This window comes from Scyliorhinus torazame, chromosome 5 (assembly GCF_047496885.1).
Source record: "Scyliorhinus torazame isolate Kashiwa2021f chromosome 5, sScyTor2.1, whole genome shotgun sequence".
Taxonomy (NCBI): Eukaryota; Metazoa; Chordata; class Chondrichthyes; order Carcharhiniformes; family Scyliorhinidae; genus Scyliorhinus; species Scyliorhinus torazame.
This window is the reverse complement of record NC_092711.1, coordinates 292,295,386-292,314,877: the sequence shown is the minus strand read 5'-3', so window position 1 is coordinate 292,314,877 and position 19,492 is coordinate 292,295,386. Positions and strand designations below refer to the sequence as shown.

At 44.8% G+C, this 19,492-nt stretch overlaps 1 protein-coding gene across 7 annotated transcripts in view; it reads right to left on the bottom strand.

Moving 5' to 3' along the window:
* The window catches only part of atrx (ATRX chromatin remodeler), a 285,402-nt gene that overhangs the window by 71,590 nt on the left and 194,320 nt on the right, over positions 1-19,492 (bottom strand). For all 7 annotated transcript variants that reach the window (XM_072505740.1, XM_072505742.1, XM_072505738.1 and 4 more), the window contains 2 exons: positions 8,374-8,482; positions 5,724-5,901 (listed from right to left, as the gene is read on the bottom strand). In XM_072505740.1, the coding sequence (XP_072361841.1) occupies positions 5,724-5,901; positions 8,374-8,482 (287 nt within the window). The remainder of the gene's footprint in view (positions 1-5,723; positions 5,902-8,373; positions 8,483-19,492) is intronic.

The following is a 19,492-nucleotide window of genomic DNA, read 5'->3' as shown; positions in this document are numbered from 1 at the left end:
CGCCCACACAAATCCCATACTCCTGCTTACCCTCTTAAAACAGGCCTTAGTAATCACAATTGGGAGGCATTGGAATACAACAAGAAATCTCGGGAGGACCACCAGCGAGAGTGGCAACATGTCCCACCTTTTAAAATCCTCCTCCATCTGTTCCACCAACCACGTCAAATTAAGTTTGTGCAGTGCCCCCCAGCTCCTAGCTACCTGAATCCCCAAGTATCGAAAGCTCCTTTCCGCCCTCCTCAACGGTAGGTCGTCTATCCCTCTTCCCTGGTCCCCCGGATGGATCACAAAGAGCTCACTCTTTCCCACATTGAGCTTATAGCCCGAAAAGTCTCCAAACTCCCGTAGGATCTGCAGTACCTCAACCACCCCCTCCACTGGATCAGTCACATACAGCAACAGGTCGTCTGCGTACAGCGACACTATGTTCCTCTCCCCCTCGAACCACCCCCTTCCATTTCCCCGACTCCCTTAACGCCATGGCCAAAGGTTCAATTGCTAATGCAAACAGCAGAGGGGACAGGGGGCACCCCTGCCTCATCCCTCGATACAGCCGGAAATACTCCGACCTCCGCCGGTTCGTGACCACACTCGCCACCGGGGCTTTATACAGAAGCTTAACCCAACTAATAAACCCTCCCCCGAACCCAAACCTCCTCAACACTTTCCAGAGATACTCCCACTCTACTCGATCAAAGGCCTTCTCCGCGTCCATGGCTGTCACTATCTCCGCTTCTCCCTCCACCGATGGCATCATTATCACATTTAGGAGACTTCGCACATTAGTATTTAACTGCCTACCCTTTACGAATCCCGTCTGGTCCTCATGGATCACCCCCGGGACACAGTCCTCAATCCTCGTGGCCAACATTTTTGCCAGCAACTTCGCATCTACATTAAGGAGCGAGATCGGTCTATACGGCCCACATTGCAATGGGTCCTTATCCCGCTTTAAGATCAAAGAGATCGTCGCCTCCGACATTGTCGGGGGCAGGGTCCCCCCCTCCCTTGCTTCATTGAAGGCCCTGGCCAGCAACGGGGCTAACAGGTCTACATACTTCCTATAAAACTCCACCGGGAACCCATCCGGCCCCGGGGCCTTCTCTGCCTGCATGCTCCCCAGTCCTTGAACCAGCTCCTCCACCCCAATTGGCCCCCCCAAACCAGCCACCTCCTGCTCCTCCACCCTTGGGAACCTCAATTGGTCCAAGAATCACCGCATCCCCTCGTTTCCCCCTGGGGGCTGGGACCTATAGTTCCTCGTAAAAGGCCTTAAAAGCCTCATTCACTTTCCCTGCACTGTAGTTCCCCTACCATCTTTGACTCCGCCTATTTCCCTCGCTGCCATCCTCTTACGGAGCTGGTGTGCCAGCATCCAGCTCGCCTTCTCCCCATATTCATATATCGCCCCCTGTGCCTTCCGCCACTGTGCCTCTGCCTTCCCTGTGGTCAACAGGTCGAACTCCGTCTGGGGACTTCGTCTCTCCCTAAGTAGTCCCCCATCAGGAGCCTCTGCGTAGTTCCTGTCCACCCTTAAAATTTCCCCCACTAACCTCTCCCTGCCCTCTCTCTTCACCCTATGAGCCCTGATGGAGATTAACTCTCCCCTGACCACTGCCTTCAGCGCCTCCCATACTACTCCCACCTGCACCTCCCCGTTGTCATTGGCCTCCAGATACCTTTCAATGCACCCCCGCACCCTCCCGCACACTTCGTCTGCCAGCAGTCCCACATCCAACCTCCACAGCGGGCGTTGGTCCCTCTCCTCCCCCAGCTCTAACTCCACCCAATGCGGGGCATGGTCGGAAATAGCTATGGCCAAATACTCCGTTCCCTCCACTTTCGGGATCAATGTCCTGCCCAGAACAAAAAAATCTATCTGGGAGTAGGCCTTATGTACGTGGGAGAAAAAGGAAAATTCTCTGGCCAAAGGCCTGGCAAATCTCCACAGATCCACCCCCCCCGCCCAAAATCTGGTCCATAAACCCCCTAAGCACCTTGGCCGCCGCCGGCCTCTTCCCCGTCCTAGATCTGGAGCGATCTAATGCTGGGTCCAGCATAGTGTTAAAATCCCCACCCATTATCAAGCTCCCTACCTCCAGGTCTGGAATACGCCCCAACATCAGTTTCATGAATCCAGCATCGCCCCAGTTCGGGGCATATACGTACACCAGTACCACCGCCGTCCCCTGCAACCTACCACTCACCATCATGTATCGGCCTCCCTGGTCCGCTACTATGTTCTTGGCCTCAAACGACGCCTGCTTTCCCACCAGTATTGCCACCCCTCTATTCTTTGCATCCAGCCCCGAATGGAACACCTGTCCCAACCATCCCTTCCTTAACCTGATCTGCCATCTTCAGATGTGTCTCTTGAAGCATGACCACGTCTGCCTTCAGTCCCTTTAGGTGCGCAAACACTCGGGCCCTCTTAACCGGCCCATTTAGGCCTCTCACATTCCACGTGATCAGCCGAATTGGGGGATTACCCCCCACCCCCTCTCCTCTCCCCGGCCGACTAGCCATAAGAACATAAGAACTAGGAGCAGGAGTAGGCCATGTACGTGGGAGCCATCTCCTGTCTTAGGGCAGTCCCGTGCTCGCGCCTCCCGCACCCTCCAGTCGGGGAACCCCCGCCCCGACCACCTCTTCCATTTTCAGTCCCCCCCCCCACCGCTAGATCCTCATCTAGCTCTTTTGCTCCCCCCATATTACTTCCGTGAGTCAGCTGACTTCTGCTGACCCCGGCTTCCCCCGCCTTCCCGTTGATCTCCCCCGTGTGGGAGTCTCTCCTCCTCCTTACCTTCCTCCACCCCCCCCTCCTTTTTTTGCGCGGGAAAAAACCCGCGCTTTCTTGAACCAGCCCCGCCCCGTGGCACAGCTCCTGTTGCGGCCATTACCCCAGTTCCCTCATCCCAGAGTCTCACCTCCCTCCAGAACCGACGCCCACATTCCCCATCATCATCATCTCGTCTACAGAAAAGAAAAAAAAGGGAATTTTAGGAATTTTAACCAGAACTCTACCCTCATCCCCATCCATCATCCCACCCATGGAGCATTCTTTACCCGTATTTACAACCCCATATACAACCAACATCTCCCCCCACAACCACATCCCCTCAGTTCGAGTCCAGTTTTTCCATCTGAATAAAGGTCCAAGCCTCTTCTGGCGTTTCAAAATAATGGTGTCAGTCCTGATAAGTGACCCAGTCGCACAGGCTGCAGCATGCCGAACCTGACTTTTTTTTTTAATGCAGCACCGCCTTGGCCCGGTTGAAGCCAGCTCTCCTCCTTGCCACCTCTGCACTCCAATCCTGGTATACTCGGATCACCGCGTTCTCCCATTTACTGCTCCGCACCTTCTTGGCCCATCTCAGCACACTTTCTTTGTCCACGAAGCGATGGAACCTTGCCACTATCGCCCTTGGCGGCTCATCAGCCTTGGGTCTCCTTGCCAGGACCCTTCCAGCTCCAGGGGGGGTCGGAGGTGCCTCAGCTCCCATCAGCGCATGGAGCATCGTGCTCACATACGCCCCGGCATCAGCTCCCTCCACTCCTTCGGGAAGACCCAGAATCCGGAGGTTCTTCCTCCTCAACCTGTTCTCCAGGACCTCAATTCTCTCGGCCTACCTCCTGTGCACCGCCTCGTGCGCCTCCACTTTTACCGCCAGGCCCAGGATCTCGTCCTCATTGTCATTCATTTTGTCTTTACCTCACGAAGCTCCATCGCCTGGGTCTTCTGGGTCTCCTTCAGCCCCTCGATTGCCAACAGCATTGGCGCCAGCACCTCCTTTTTCAGTTCCTCCACACAGCGCTTCAGGAACTCCTGCTGGTCAGGCCCCCATGCTGCTCGCTCTCCGCTCCTCTGGAGAGCCCAAAAGTCCGTTGTCGCGGGAGCTGCCGAAACGTGCGGCTTAGCTCCGCATCGCCGCAACCGGAAGTCAAGATGGCAACCTTTTATTGTGCTCTTTTGCTCTTTAAAGAGCTAGTCACTGTCACCTATTAAGGGGGGGGGGGGGGTTTGATGCTGTTGTATTTGATTGTTTTATTTTATGGCTTTGTATTTATTAAAACACGTTTAATGTTTAAAATATAACATTAAAAAATATTTTTAGATAAAGAATCTAATGGAGTTATGATCAGTCTGCAAAATGCTGTCCCACTGAAGGGCAGCACTGGAACAGTGGTTAGCACTGCTGCCTACGGCACAGAGGACCCGGGTTCGAATCCCGGCCCTGGGTCACGGTCCGCGTGGAGTTTGCACATTCTCCCAGTGTCTGCATGGGTTTCACCTCCACAACCCAAAGATGTGCAGGTTAGGTGGATTGGCCATGCTAAATTGCCCCTTAATTGGAAAAAATAATAATTGGGTGCTTTAAATGTAAAAAAAAAAATGCTGTCCCACTGATACTTCAATCACATGCCAAGCTTTGTTGACGAAAATTATGTCCCTGACTGCCCTCTCTCTTCTAGGTTTTCTGCGTATCGGCTTAAAAGGTTCTCCTGGAACTCCGCTCCCTCTAAACCTTTCACACTATGGCTACCCCAGTTAATATTGGGCAAGTTGAAATCTCCCACTATCACTACCCTATTACTTTTACACTTCTCTGAAATTTGGCTACAGATCGGCTCTATTTCTCTCGGACAATTAAGGGCCTACAGAACACTCCCAGCAATGTGATTTCTCCTTTTTGGTTTAAAAGTTCCACCCATATGGCTTCAGTTGAAGAAGCTTCTAAGATGTTGTCCGTTCATACTGCTATAATTGATTCCCTGATCAAAATTACGACACTCTCTCCGTTTTACCTTCTCCATCTCCCTGAAAATCCTGTATTCAGGAATATTGTGCTACCAATCTTGTCCCTCTCTCAACCATGTCTCTCTCGGTCACAGCCATAATTTGTGCCCTCAATTCATCTGCCTTATTTGTCAGACTCTGCATTAAAACAAATACAATCCAATCTTGCCAAACTGCCATGTGACTTCACTGGTCCAGAAATCCTATGCCTTCCTGACTGTCTTGACGTCTCTTCTAATTTTTGCTGCGCATCTATCCCTGCTGAACCGCTCTTAGGATCCCAGGCCCCTGCCAAATTAGTTTAAACCCTCCCCAGCATCACTAGCAAAACTCCCCTCAAGGACACTGGTCCCATTTTGGTTCAGGTGCCTGGAACCAGAGGAAAACGTCTGCAAGTGTGTGAAAAATAACTTGCAAACATGAAGTGTCCTTTTTAAACCTGAAAAGTGTTCACTGTTTGGAATAATCTTCCAGATAAGACAACAGAGACGAGGACATTTTGTTATAACCGAAAACAAAACTGCATCCACATGGTTTGCTTAACAAGCCCAGAAGGCAAGACCAAAAATGGATTACCCTCCATTTTTTGGGGGGTACATTAGTTTTAAGCAAGAAAGGAACAGTAATCATTGCCGGAATTTCCCAGCCCCGGCATAGACTGCCATCGTCACGGGCAGGATGGGAAAATTTGGAGAGCCGTTGAAAGGCCTTCAGACAATGGAAAGCTTCACAGTAATTTAAAACATGAAATGAAAAGACAGACGATAGCACCCAATAGACCATAAATGGAAAGAATAAAAGTCATTCAAGTGCATTGTTCATTATTTTCTTCTAGAATTTGCATGCAATATTGTGCTCACATACACACCACACACACAGATCAGTATCTATATTAGGTTATAAAGGGGAAGATGGTTTTTACCTGAGCCAAGAACCTGTAGACAAAGACTGGCTTTATCTGTCCAAAGCGGTAAACACGAAAGATGCTCTGGATATCATAGGAAGGATTCCAGGAGGCATCAAAAATGATAACACGGTTGGCTGCTACCAGGTTAATTCCCAGAGATCCCGCTTTGGTGGAAATGATGAACAGACGGCCTCTGTAAGAAATAATTGTCCAAACACGATAAGCTACAGCAACGAGAGGAAGGAGTTTAAAAAAAAAAAAGGGGTAGGGAGAAATATGGTTCCCCTGCAATAATATGATTACCCTGCAGTTAAGTACATGAAAAATCCCATGCATTCTGTTAGATTGAAAACATAAATGCAAAACACAATGAACGGAAAATGATGGGAAATACTAAGGCAGCATCAGTGGAGAGAGAAAGTGAACATTTCAAATCAATGACTTTGTCAGAACATTTAACATCAAATCTCTTGTTTCTCACAGATGCTGCCTGAGTGTTTCCAGCATTTTCGGTTTTTATTTCAGATTCTCAGCATCAGAGGTATTCAGAATTAAGTGTAGCAAGTCATAATTAGTACCTAACAATTGCTGGCACTGAAAACTTACTTTTACAAGAGCGGTGTCTTATTCTTTCAGTTTAATTTTTGTTGTAAATTTAAAATGTAAGTTTTAAAACATTGTCTCTGGGTCTCTCCTCCCCTCCCATTTTTCTTAGATAGAGTTAAATATTCTAACTAATAATTTTGTTTAGTCTCTGCGTTCCTCAATAAGGAATCAATCTATCATTCTTCCACTGACTGCAAAATCCAGGCCATAATTGCTACAATGTACAAAGAGTTGATTGGGATTATTTATATGGCACACACTGGGAACATTATTCTGTTAGTCTGCAGAACTGTCCAGGCTAAACACGCTTGCCCTGATCTTGCAATCGTGGCAAAGGAGAGGCATACACTGCTGACCGCTGGAAAAACCATGACCCTACCTTTTCTTTAAGCGGTAGCAGTACCTTACTCTCTCAGCTGCAGTGTGGGTCCAATGACAAACAGACAGGACAGGGCCAGTAAGCAAATTGGGGGAGCACGGTAGCATTGTGGATAGCACAAGTGCTTCACAGGTTCGCAGGTTCGATTCCGGCTTGGGTCACTGTCTGTGCGGAGTCTGCACATCCTCCCAGTGTGTGCATGGGTTTCCTCCGGGTGCTCCGGTTTCCTCCCACAGTCCAAAGATGTGCAGGTTAGGTGGATTGGCCATGATAAATTGCCCTTAGTGTCCAAAATTGCCCTTAGTGTTGGGTGGGGTTACTGGGTTATGGGGATAGGGTGGAGGTGTTGACCTTGGGTAGGATGCTCTTTCCAAGAGCCGGTGCAGACTCGATGGGCCAAATGGCCTCCTTCTGCACTGTAAATTCTGTGAAATTGCCAGTGAAGTCAAGCTGCCTTTAAAAAATTTTTTTAAGAGTACCCAATTCATTTTTCCCAATTAAGGGGCAATTTAGCGTGGCCAATCCACCTAGCCTGCACATCTTTGGGTTGTGGGGGCGAAACCCACGCAAACACGGGGAGAATGTGCAAACTCCACACGGACAGTGACCCAGAGCCAGGATCGAACCTGGGACCTCGGCGCCGTGAGGCAACAGGGCAAACCCACTGCCACGTCACGCTGCCGTTGATGTCACAAGTTGAAGACAAGATCCTTGAGGTCTGTCTCCAGGTCATTCACAGGTAGGTGGGTTTTAATGTTTTTAATTTTATTTGTTGAGATGCTTTCAATTGCAGACCCACAGCACACAACCTCTCCTTCCCCCAAACCATCACTCTGGCTCCATTCTTCTCCTACTCCACATTTATGTTGTTTCCGACATCAGTGGGACTGATGAGCCTGGGTGGAGTGGAGCCAGGTACGCAGAGCCAGAGGTGCCGTGGGGAATGAAGGGGATGGATTGTGCTGGTGAAACTGGCAGAATAGGAGCCAGGGTGCCAGAAGAAAGTGAGTGTTTTCACACTTATATTGAACATAAAAGGCTGCACTTGTGAGCATGCTATACACCAGCTCAGAGCATCACTAAATAAAAAGTTTCATGCAAAAATTGATGCAGGTGCTGAGTAGGCAGCGTAAGTTCACTTGTGACAGACCCCAGCAGAAACATCAATATGGGCTCCTGGAGCCATTCACTCTCAGCTTCCAATTAGAATGCAAATGGGCACTTAGTGGTGCTGCTGTTGAGGCCTTCAACAGTGGTGGTGAATTTCAGTGTTCGCTGCTATTGTGAACATAAAATCAAGGGCAGGATAAACTAATGCATTGCAAATTGTTTACTCAAACGATATATGGACAAGCTAAAAATCACAAGTGCAAATTGGTTACATGCTAAATTAATTTCTGTGTTGCACGTCGTTTTCTGCAGCACCTTTGAATTAATATCAGGATTACTTGAACTGTGTGCATTTTCCAAACTGTTCAAATCATGCACAAGTTTAATACTATCTTACATCAGCCAACATTACCTATACACATGGCACTAATTCCAAATTACTTCTGAAAGAGAGTAAAAACCTTCACCTTTTCATTTCACAGTAAATTTGGGCATTTGTGACCGCGCGCTAGAGTTTCGCAGATTTTTAATAGATAGCAAAGGCTTCACATTCATTTTGGCATACATTACCTAACATTAGTCACATCATTGAACTCTTCAGCCCATTTTTTTCTTGTCTGCGCACTCGTAGAACCATCCATTCGATAATAATCTACATTTCTGTACCATTTCCCAGTACCTGCAATTTGAAATACTTTTTGTAAATGAAACATCCTTTTGATGAAGGCTTACATTCATAAAAATGAAATGCAGAGGTTCTTCAGGAATTAAACTTATTCAAGAATTCCAGTTGAAGTTTTAATCTTGGGTCAGAATAATAGCACAATTGTTGCAGCGGTGTTATTCACCTTTGTGGGATCATAATCATCATTCTAGCGAGGCTAGGAATAGGGAGAGAGTGCAGTTGAACACGTGGCTGCAGGAATGGTGTAGGAGGGAGGGCTTCAGGTATTTGGATAATTGGAGCGCCTTCTGGGGAAGGTGGGACCTGTACAAGCAGGACGGGTTGCATCTGAACCAGAGGGGCACCAATATCCTGGGAGGGAGGTTTTCTAGTACTCTTCGGGAGGGTTTAAACTAATTTGGCAGGGGAATGGGAACCGGATTTGTAGTCCAGCAACTAAGGTAGCCGCTATTCAGGACGCCAAAGCGTGTAATGAGGCAGTGGGGAAGGGAACACTGACAAAGGAGAGTACTTGCAGGCACGGAGCTGGGTTGAAGTGTGTATACTTCAACGCAAGAAGCATCAGGAATAAGGTGGGTGAACTTAAGGCATGGATCGGTACTTGGGACTACGATGTGGTGGCCATCACGGAAACTTGGATAGAAGAGGGGCAGAAATGGTTGTTGGAGGTCCCTGGTTATAGATGTTTCAATAAGATAAGGGAGGGTGGTAAAAGAGGTGGGTGGGTGGCATTATTAATTAGAGATAGTATAACAGCTGCAGAAAGGCAGTTCGAGGAGTATCACCCTATTGAGGTAGTATGGGTTGAAGTCAGAAATAGGAAAGGAGCAGTCACCTTGTTAGGAGTTTTCTATAGGCCCCCCAATAGTAGCAGAGATGTGGAGGAACAGATTGGGAAACAGATTTTGGAAAGGTGCAGAAGTCATAGGGTAGTAGTCATGGGCGACTTTAACTTCCCAAATATTGAGTGGAAACTCTTTAGATCAAATAGTTTGGATGGGGTGGTGTTTGTGCAGTGTGTCCAGGAAGCTTTTCTAACACAGTATGTAGATTGCCCGACCAGAGGAGGGGCAATATTGGATTTAGTACTGGGTAATGAACCAGGGCAAGTGATAGATTTGTTAGTGGGGGAGCATTTTGGAGATAGTGACCATAATTCTGTGACTTTCACTTTAGTAATGGAGAGGGATAGGTACGTGCAACAGGACAAGGTTTACAATTGGGGGAAGGGTAAATACGATGTTGTCAGACAAGAATTGAAGTGCATAAGGTGGGAACATAGGCTGGCAGGGAAGGACACAAGTGAAATGTGGAACTTGTTCAAGGAACAGGTGCTACGTGTCCTTGATATGTATGTCCCTGTCAGGCAGGGAAGAGATGGTCGAGTGAGGGAACCATGGTTGACAAGAGAGGTTGAATGTCTTGTTAAGAGGAAAAAGGAGACTTATGTAAGGCTGAGGAAACAAGGTTCAGACAGGGCATTGGGGGGATACAAGATAGCCAGGAGGGAACTGAAGAAAGGGATTAGGAGAGCTAAGAGAGGGCATGAACAATCTTTGGCGGGTAGGATCAAGGAAAACCCCAAGGCCTTTTACACATGTGAGAAATAGGAGAATGACTAGAGCGAGGGTAGGTCCGATCAAGGACAGTAGCGGGAGATTGTGTATTGAGTCTGAAGAGATAGGAGAGGTCTTGAACAAGTACTTTTCTTCTGTATTTACAAATGAGAGGGGCGATATTGTTGGAGAGGACAGTGTGAAACAGATTGGTAAGCTTGAGGAAATACTTGTTAGGAAGGAAGATGTGTTGGGCATTTTGAAAAACTTGAGGATAGACAAGTCCCCCGGGCCTGACGGGATATATCCAAGGATTCTATGGGAAGCAAGAGATGAAATTGCAGAGCCGTTGGCAATGATCTTTTCGTCCTCACTGTCAACAGGGGTGGTACCAGGGGATTGGAGAGTGGCGAATGTTGTGCCCCTGTTCAAAAAAGGGACTAGGGATTTCCCTGGGAATTACAGGCCAGTTAGTCTTACTTCGGTGGTAGGCAAAGTAATGGAAAGGGTACTGAAGGATAGGATTTCTGAGCACCTGGAAAGACACTGCTTGATTAGGGATAGTCAGCACAGATTTGTGAGGGGTAGGTCTTGCCTTACAAGTCTTATTGAATTCTTTGAGGAGGTGACCAAGCATGTGGATGAAGGTAAAGCAGTGGATGTAGTGTACATGGATTTTAGTAAGGCATTTGATAAGGTTCCCCATGGTAGGCTTATGCAGAAAGTAATGGGATAGTGGGAAATTTGGCCAGTTGGATAACGAACTGGCTAACCGATAGAAGTCAGAGAGTGGTGGTGGATGGCAAATATTCAGCCTGGATCCCAGTTACCAGTGGCGTACCGCAGGGATCAGTTCTGGGTCCTCTGCTGTTTGTGATTTTCATTAATGACTTGGATGAAGGAGTTGAAGGGTGGGTCAGTAAATTTGCAGACGATACGGAGATTGGTGGAGTTGTGGATAGTAAGGAGGGCTGTTGTCGGCTGCAAAGAGACATAGATAGGATGCAGAGCTGGGCTGAGAAGTGGCAGATGGAGTTTAACCCTGAAAAGTGTGAGGTTGTCCATTTTGGAAGGACAAATATGAATGCGGAATACAGGGTTAACGGTAGAGTTCTTGGCAATGTGGAGGAGCAGAGAGATCTTGGGGTCTATGTTCATACATCTTTGAAAGTTGCCACTCAAGTGGATAGAGCTGTGAAGAAGGCCTATGGTGTGCTCCCAACAGAGGGATTGAATTTAAGAGCCGTGAGGTGATGATGCAGCTGTACAAAGCTTTGGTAAGGCCACATTTGGAGTACTGTGTACCGTTCTGGTCGCCTCATTTTAGGAAGGATGTGGAAGCTTTGGAAAAGGTGCAAAGAAGATTTACCAGGATGTTGCCTGGAATGGAGAGTAGGTCTTACGAGGAAAGGTTGAGGGTGCTAGGCCTTTTCTCATTAGAACGGAGAAGGATGAGGGGCGACTTGATAGAGGTTTATAAGATGATCAGGGGAATAGATAGAGTAGACAGTCAGAGACTTCTTCCCCGGGTGGAACAAACCATTACAAGGGGACATAAATTTAAGGTGAAAGGTGGAAGATATAGGAGGGATATCAGAGGTAGGTTCTTTACCCAGAGAGTAGTGGGGGCATGGAATGCACTGCCTGAGGAAGTAGTTGAGTTGGAAACATTAGGGACCTTCAAGCAGCTATTGGATAGGTACATGGATTACGGTAAAATGATATAGTGTAGATTTATTTGTTCTTAAGGGCAGCACGGTAGCATTGTGGATAGCACAATTGCTTCACAGCTCCAGGGTTCCAGGTTTGATTCCGGCTTGGGTCACTGTCTGTGCGGAGTCTGCACGTCCCCCCGTGTCTGCATGGGTTTCCTCCGGGTGCTCCGGTTTCCTCCCACAGTCCAAAGATGTGCAGGTTAGGTGAATTGGCCAATGATAAATTGCCCTTAATGTCCAAAATTGCCCTTGGTGTTGGGTGGAGGTGTTGAGTTTGGGTAGGGTGCTCTTTCCAGGAGCCGGTGCAGACTCAAAGGGCCGAATGGCCTCCTTCTGCACTGTAAATTCAATGATAATCTATGATTAATCTAGGACAATGGTTCGGCACAACATCGTGGGCCGAAGGGCCTGTTCTGTGCTGTATTTTCTATGTTCTATTCTCAAGTGTGCATATGGGGGAGGGGGTGGGGGGGGGGGTCAAAAAGAAAAGCTATTGGCAGTCGCAGCACTTTTCAGTCATAGTTGGTGCATTTGGAAAATCAGAAAAAAGTCACGGGTGACCAAGAAAAACAAATCTTTTTTTTTTAATTTAGAGTACCCAATTAATTTTTTCTAATTAAGGGACAATTTATCATGGCCAATCTACCGACCTTGCACAGCTTTGGGTTGTGGGGGCGAAACCCACGCAAACACGGGGAGAAGGTGCAAACTCCAAAGACCCAGAGCCTGGATCGAACCTGGGACCTCGGCACCGTGAGGTAGCAATGCTACCCACTGCACCACCGTGCTGCCTGAGAAAAACAAATCTTGACTGGGTTTGCACTATCACTCAATATTTATCAAAGAGAAAAAAATGAATCTGACCATTTGTCAAAAAACACTTCTATTTTAGAGGCCAGTATTTTAGTACCTGTGGCATTCATATATAGACATATATAGCAGAAAACAAAAAAGCAGCCTCAAGAATTTAAGCGGGTCACCAGCTGGTCACAGAACAGACTATAGAAAACGAAAATTCTCAGCAGATCTGCAGCATGATGAGGAAGTAAAGAGTTAACATTTGAGATCTGCGGTCTTTCCTCAGACTGCTAAAAGCTAGAAATATAATAGGTTCTGAGCAAGTGAAAGTGGGGTGTGGAGGCTGGAAAGGAGAATGGAAGTGAAGTTCTGCGATAAAAGTGGAGTACAGGAGGGATTAAACTCTAGAAGGTTTTATGGTTCCAGATCATAGACAACGGTAAAGGGCCAAGTAAAGAAATAAATGGGTGTCTAGAGGTGGTGCAAATGGTAGAATCCTGAATAGCTTCCATCTGAAAGCAAATCAAGGAAAAAAGAGAGAAAGAAAATCTAACCCAGCAAGGAAAGTAAAACAAAATAAACTGGAGACAGAGATTATGATTTAAAATTGATGAACTCAATATTAAGTCGCGGGGCTGTTAATGCAACCAGTTAAAATAGGTGATATTGTTTCTAGCCAACTTGGGCTAAGCTATTACTGGAACAGGCCAAGGACGGAAAGGCCAGAGTGACAGCAAGGTGGAGAATTAAAATAACAGATGTCTGGGAACTCGGGAGTCATGCTAGTGGACGCAACCAGATGTTCTGCAAAGTAGTCACCCAGCCTGTGTGTGGTCTTCACAATGTAGACAACACATCCTGAGCAATGAATACAGTACACCAAATGAAAAGTAGCACAAATAAATCACTTTTCCGGAAGATGTTTTTAGAGCCTTGGATGGTGAAAGGGAGGTGGTAAAAGCACAGGTGTTGCATTTCCTTTGCTTGTATGAAAAGGGTCAGATGGGAAAGGTCAGGCTGTTGGAAGTGAATGAGCAGTGGATCCAGGTATCCTGGAGGGAAAGCTTTACAGAATACTGAAAGGGAAGGAAAGGAGAAGATTATTTGATGGTGGCACCCTGATGGAAATGGCAGAAAATAATTTGTTTAATATAGAGGCTGGTTGGTGTGAAAGATGAAGATAAAGGGAACCCCAGCATGGTTCTGCAAGGGGTGGGAAGGCTGAGAGCCTGCCAAACATGGAGGAAATCTTTGCAGGAAGAAATATCTAGAAGGCTAGATTGGAAGGTTGCATTGTCTGAACAGATGTGGCGAAGACTGAGAAACTGTGAAAATGAAACAAAGTTTTTACAGCAGACAGGATGTGGGAAGTGTAGTCAAGGCAGATGCGGGAATCTGTGGGTGTATAGGGATATTTGGTTGATAGCCTGTCCCTAAATGAAGAGAAATCAAGGCAGGGATAAGTGGAGAAGGACCAGCTGGAAGGCAAGGAAGAGAGTAGAAATTGAACAGTCAGCAAAACTTTCCAGTTCAGGATGACAGCAGGTATAGACACGAATATAGTCAACAATATATTCACAAAACTGCAGCATTAAAGGCAATCACCTGGCTTATTGGGCTGGCTGTACTACACTAACTATTTGAATCCCATTTCAATGCAGTATGTCCATTTGTTTGCATGTTCGGTAGAAGTACAAGACAACACCTATCCAAATCCATTTAACTGTTGTGGTCGCTTCCTGCTAACCACTTTTAACAAAGAACTTCATGTTCTAATATCGGTCAAACAATTTCCTGTTACGTCCCCCTTTTGTCCTTGTGAAGATCTTGTGTAGTCCTGTATTACGGATTCAACAAGGGGAAATAATTTTTTACCCCTTGTAAAATCTCTTTAACTTTCACTTAAATTTCAATCCTAGTGTGGAAAAAAGGTAGATTAAAAAAGTTAGTTCAAGCTAAATGTGAGAAAAGGCTAGAAGATGTAGGTTCAAATGGGGAAGTGGGAAATATCTGGGCAATGTCAGCAAGTTCTTCGAAACACAGTGAGCTGCACATGGACTGGATTTCCAAGTAGGATAATGGAAGGAAAAGTTGAATAATTCAAATACTGCTGAAAAAAAATGTCAAGACTGTTAAAACCTTTAGTCTTGCACTCACCTGGACAGATACAAGAATGCAAAATTTCAAAAGAAACAATTTATATTGCCTGAGAAATGGGGTACAATTAGTTGGCAAGTTCACTCTGATTAGTTAAGACAGCACTACGGCCAATGCATCAGGGAGCCATTATCCACCATATAGATATATGTAGCTTCCAGCAAGCATAATAAGCTATGTTGCGATCCTGACTAATAATGTTAAGTTAGTTTGTGCAATTCTTAGGATACTCTGGATTATTCAGCAAATGGTGTCCAATTGTGGAATCAGGTCTAAAATTAGACAATATATTCTGAGTTTTGCAAGCACAAGTTGGTTGAGTACAATAGTACTCTGTCCATTGTGAACAGCGGAAAGGACCTGCTGCTTGATAGGATCTGCCAGTCATTGGGACATGTGATCCAAAACCGAGCATTGCACCAGCACAGAAATTCATATACCACATTACTTGTCTTTTTTAGCTTGACAGCAGCATCCTGTTAGTGGAAAACACCATTGGTGTTCCACTGCATAGTAGCAGCATTAAACAACTAGCTTTACCTGTTACTACACTAGGAGCAATGATCTATGAATTTCAGAGCCAGTGCTTTGCCAGACACAGATGTACGTCCCAATGACTGATAAATCATATCAAACAGCATGCCCCTCAACAAATAGGCTGACAAAATTCAGAACATGATGTCTATCGTTAGATGTGATTTCCAATTGGGCACCATTATCTGAACAATCCCAAGTGTGCCAAGAGAACCATTAACAACCACTTTAAGATTATTCACTAGTCTTGCAATGTCACTCACTTACACCTGATAGAAGCTACATATATTCATGTGCAGGGACTGTCCTTGACAAGCAAAATGTCAGGCAATGTATCTTTTTAAGAATTAAAAACGTCCATTTGGGGACAAAGCTCCCTGGTGCATTTGCCGTTGTAACATCTCAACCAGAGCCCACAAGTCGCCCAATCAGCACATTTTTTGTGCAATATAAATTGTTCCCTTTGAAATGTAGCACTCCTGCACCTCCCCTGAGTGCAAACAAAAACTTTGATAGCATGTCTCCCCCTTCTGTCCCAATACTCAAGTTCTGTACTACCAAGCAACTATTTAAATTATGTAATAGGTTTTCCAGCTGGACAAATAATAAAGGGTTGACGAGCAGTCATCTCATTCTTGTGAAAACATATTTCTTGTGTCTCGCTATGGAATCTTAGAATGTTCAAACTATATATGTATTTATACCTACCATCTAATGCACCTAGGTCTCTATGAAGTTCCATCTGGTTAGGAATCTTGCCTTTCACAATTTGCCCCACATCTTTCCGCAACAATCTGCCTTTCAGACCACTGCTTTAATCAACCTATGCTTATTCATTTGTGCACTCTCCCTTTTATCCTCATATTTTTTTTCCATTCAAGCAGCTACATTCATCTGAATACAATGTCTCAATTTTCAAACTTTGCCAAACACCTGATATCCCATAAATCTAATATTCAATGCATTTCTTCTTTCATACACCAATTTCACAAATAAATCAAACTGAATTTCTTCAAGCCTTTACAAATCTATATCAAAATACCCTTCTTAGTTTTCATTAAGCTCATGTGTAACCTGGCAACATGAAGTAGCCTGTATCCCAGTATATCACTTTTCTTGAAATCTAAATTCTTGTCAAGTTTAACCATTCCAAAATACTGCACCATGTCTAAAATGGATCATTAAACATGCTTGATAACCTATTTCTCTCAAAACCAAGAGATGTTATAAGAACTCGCAACAAATCGAAAGATACAGAAGAGACAATTACTTGCCTGTTAGCCTGCAAAGTAAATGCTATATTTGATTTCAGCCATGAAACTATAATGTTCAATAATTTTATTTCAGTAACAGAAAATAATGGAATCCACCACTTCAAATTACATAAAAACTTGTGAAAATTGTTTACTGTAACCAAAGTTATATCCCAATGTCTTGCCTTCAGAATCATGCAACATTTTTCTTTAAAACACAATTATAAACAGGATTTCTACTGCCTCTCTTTCAGTAGCACAAATTTGAACAAAAGAATCACTGCTGGGTGAAAAGATTTTGATATTTAACAAGTTAACAGGATAAAAATTCAAAGGTTAACAGTTTCTCTGGAAGTTAGCATAACAACCAATACTCAATGTGTACATTCCAGTAAGTAATTAAAGGGAAAAATGTTTTGGGAGAGCTTTTTATTTAAAAATTCATAAAAACATTTGGTCACACCCGTGTATTATATAAAACAATATTTTTACATCAGCAGAGACCTGTCCTATTAGTTGATCTTATCATGTTGCTCCTGCAATATCAATGAAAGGGAGGAGTCCATGTATCCCAGAGAAGTTCTATTGATTACAAGATATTAGACCACACTGGCAGCTCCACGTTACTGCTAGTCATTCGAAAGTCATGGCTTCCTGCTTAATTCAGCTGTCAGGCCAGTCTTATTTAAAAAAAAAGAGCACCCAATTCATTGTTTCCAATTAAGGGGCAATTTAGCGTGGCCAACCCATCTACCCTGCACATCTTTGGCTGTGGGGACGAAACCGACGCAAACACAGGGAGAATGTGCAAACTCCACACGGACAGTGACCCAGAGTCGGGATCGAACCTGGGACCTCGGCGCCGTAAGACAGCAGTGCTAACCACTACGCCACCGTGCTGCTCCGCACTTATTTTGATTGACATTTCCACGAAATCAACACAGCAAAGCATCACTAAAGCTGATATTATTGCTCAGCTGCTATTGAGAAGTGGAAAAGTGAAGGTCAAGTTCTGTTCAGAAAAAGCTGCTTCCAATGTAATATTTCAATTAGTCACACCTCAGGAGCGAATGATAAAGCATTACTCAAATTAACTCACTACAAGGCTTCTTGAATGATATTGTTGGCAATCATTGAAATATTTGTTATGCACTTTTCCACCCAACTCCTTTAGAATTGAAAGGAGGTAGAGGGACATTTACAAGTAAATTTTGGAGAACAATTTTTTAAAGAAAGCATTTAAAGCAATAGTAAAATGCCAACATAGCCTTTTAACTACATTAAGTTCTGCGACTAGCAAATTACAACCAGAGGAAAATGTCTTGCAATTCCTTTACACCTTCCAATCAGACTCCCATTAAAACCTAAAGACTACAGTTCTAGTCAGATCAGATGCTCTACATGGCACGGCCTTTAATCAGTGTAATCTTAAAGCTTCATGCCCAACCTCTCAATTGAATAGGAAAATACAACCCAAGTTGAAAATCATCCTCTTATATTTATCTTTTAAAGTCAATTTCAAAGACAAAACACATTTAACCTCCCAAATTACCACATTAACCCAATTTTTTAATTCCCCCATGTACACGGTCTCAATTACTAGGCAACAATCTATCCCAGACAAATTGCATCTCCAAAGTAATACATTCAGGAATCAAACTTCTAAGGTCTAATCACTATAGAACTGAAATGCAGAACAGCTGCAGTTTAATTATGTTGTGAAACAACACTAGCTAATGCCAGATGCACAAAACGCACAGCTGATTGCTGCAAGCACTGGTTAACTAACCTTTAATTCATTGGGGTTAAAGTTTATTTATTCAATACGAATGCAGAATGCATTAAGTTCCTTTTGGGCGACATCCGGAAGTTGTAATGCTAGTTGATGGATTATGGGAAACCGCAAAATTGATGATGCTGAACACAGCACTATTTTGAAATGAAAACACTGTCGACTCGCATAGCATGAAAGAAACCAGATATACCATCTACACTTATACTTCGCACTCAGATAATTTACATTTACAAGGAAAGCTCATTTTGCCTTTCGGATAATTGATTAAAGATTGGATTCCCACTTCATAACAATAGACATGTATGGACGCAAACACAAGACCAAAATGATAAACATCTCTATTTTACCAGTAGTCGAAGGGTGCGCACAAGTCCATTAGCAAGGGACCATTCAGGATGTAGAGACACTACTGATCTTAAGCTGCAGGGTTTCATTTAAATAAAGCTACCCAGGTGGATAGTGGGAGGCAGTGGCATAGTTGTCATGTCAATGGACTAGTAATCTAGAGCCCTACGATAATGCTCTGGGGACATGGATTCAAATTCAATGAATAAATCTGGAAGTAAAGCTATGCTAAGTAATGGTGGCTATGAAACTATCATAGATTGTTACAAAAACCGATCTGGTTCACGAATGTTCTTTAGTCAAGGAAATCTGCCATCCTTACCTTGCCATCTGGTCTACATGTACCTCCAAACTCAGACTCTTAAATGCCCTCCAAGTAAGCCAACTCAATTGTTTTTTTAAAATAAATTTAGAGTACCCAATTATTTTTTCCAATTAAGGGGCAGCTTAGCGTGGCCAATCCACCTATCCTACACATCTTTGGGTTGTGGGGGTGAAACCCACGCCTACATGGGGAGAATGTGCAAACTCCACACGGACAGTGACCCAGGGCCAGAACTCGAACCTGGGTTCTCATCGGCGTAGGCAGCAATGCTAACCACTGTGCCACCGTGCTGCCCCTAGCCAACGCAATTGTACCGTACCACTGCAGAAAAGTCAAAAAATTAAACTGGAAAAGGCACCGGAAAAGATAGACATGTCCAGCCCCATTGACTGCAAAGCCTTCCTTGCCAACACCTGGGAATTTGCAGCAAAACATTTGAGAGCTAACTTGCCAACTAGTCACGCAATAGCCTGACAGTCACACTCACCAAAATCATACCATACAATGTCTAAGACACCGAACACTT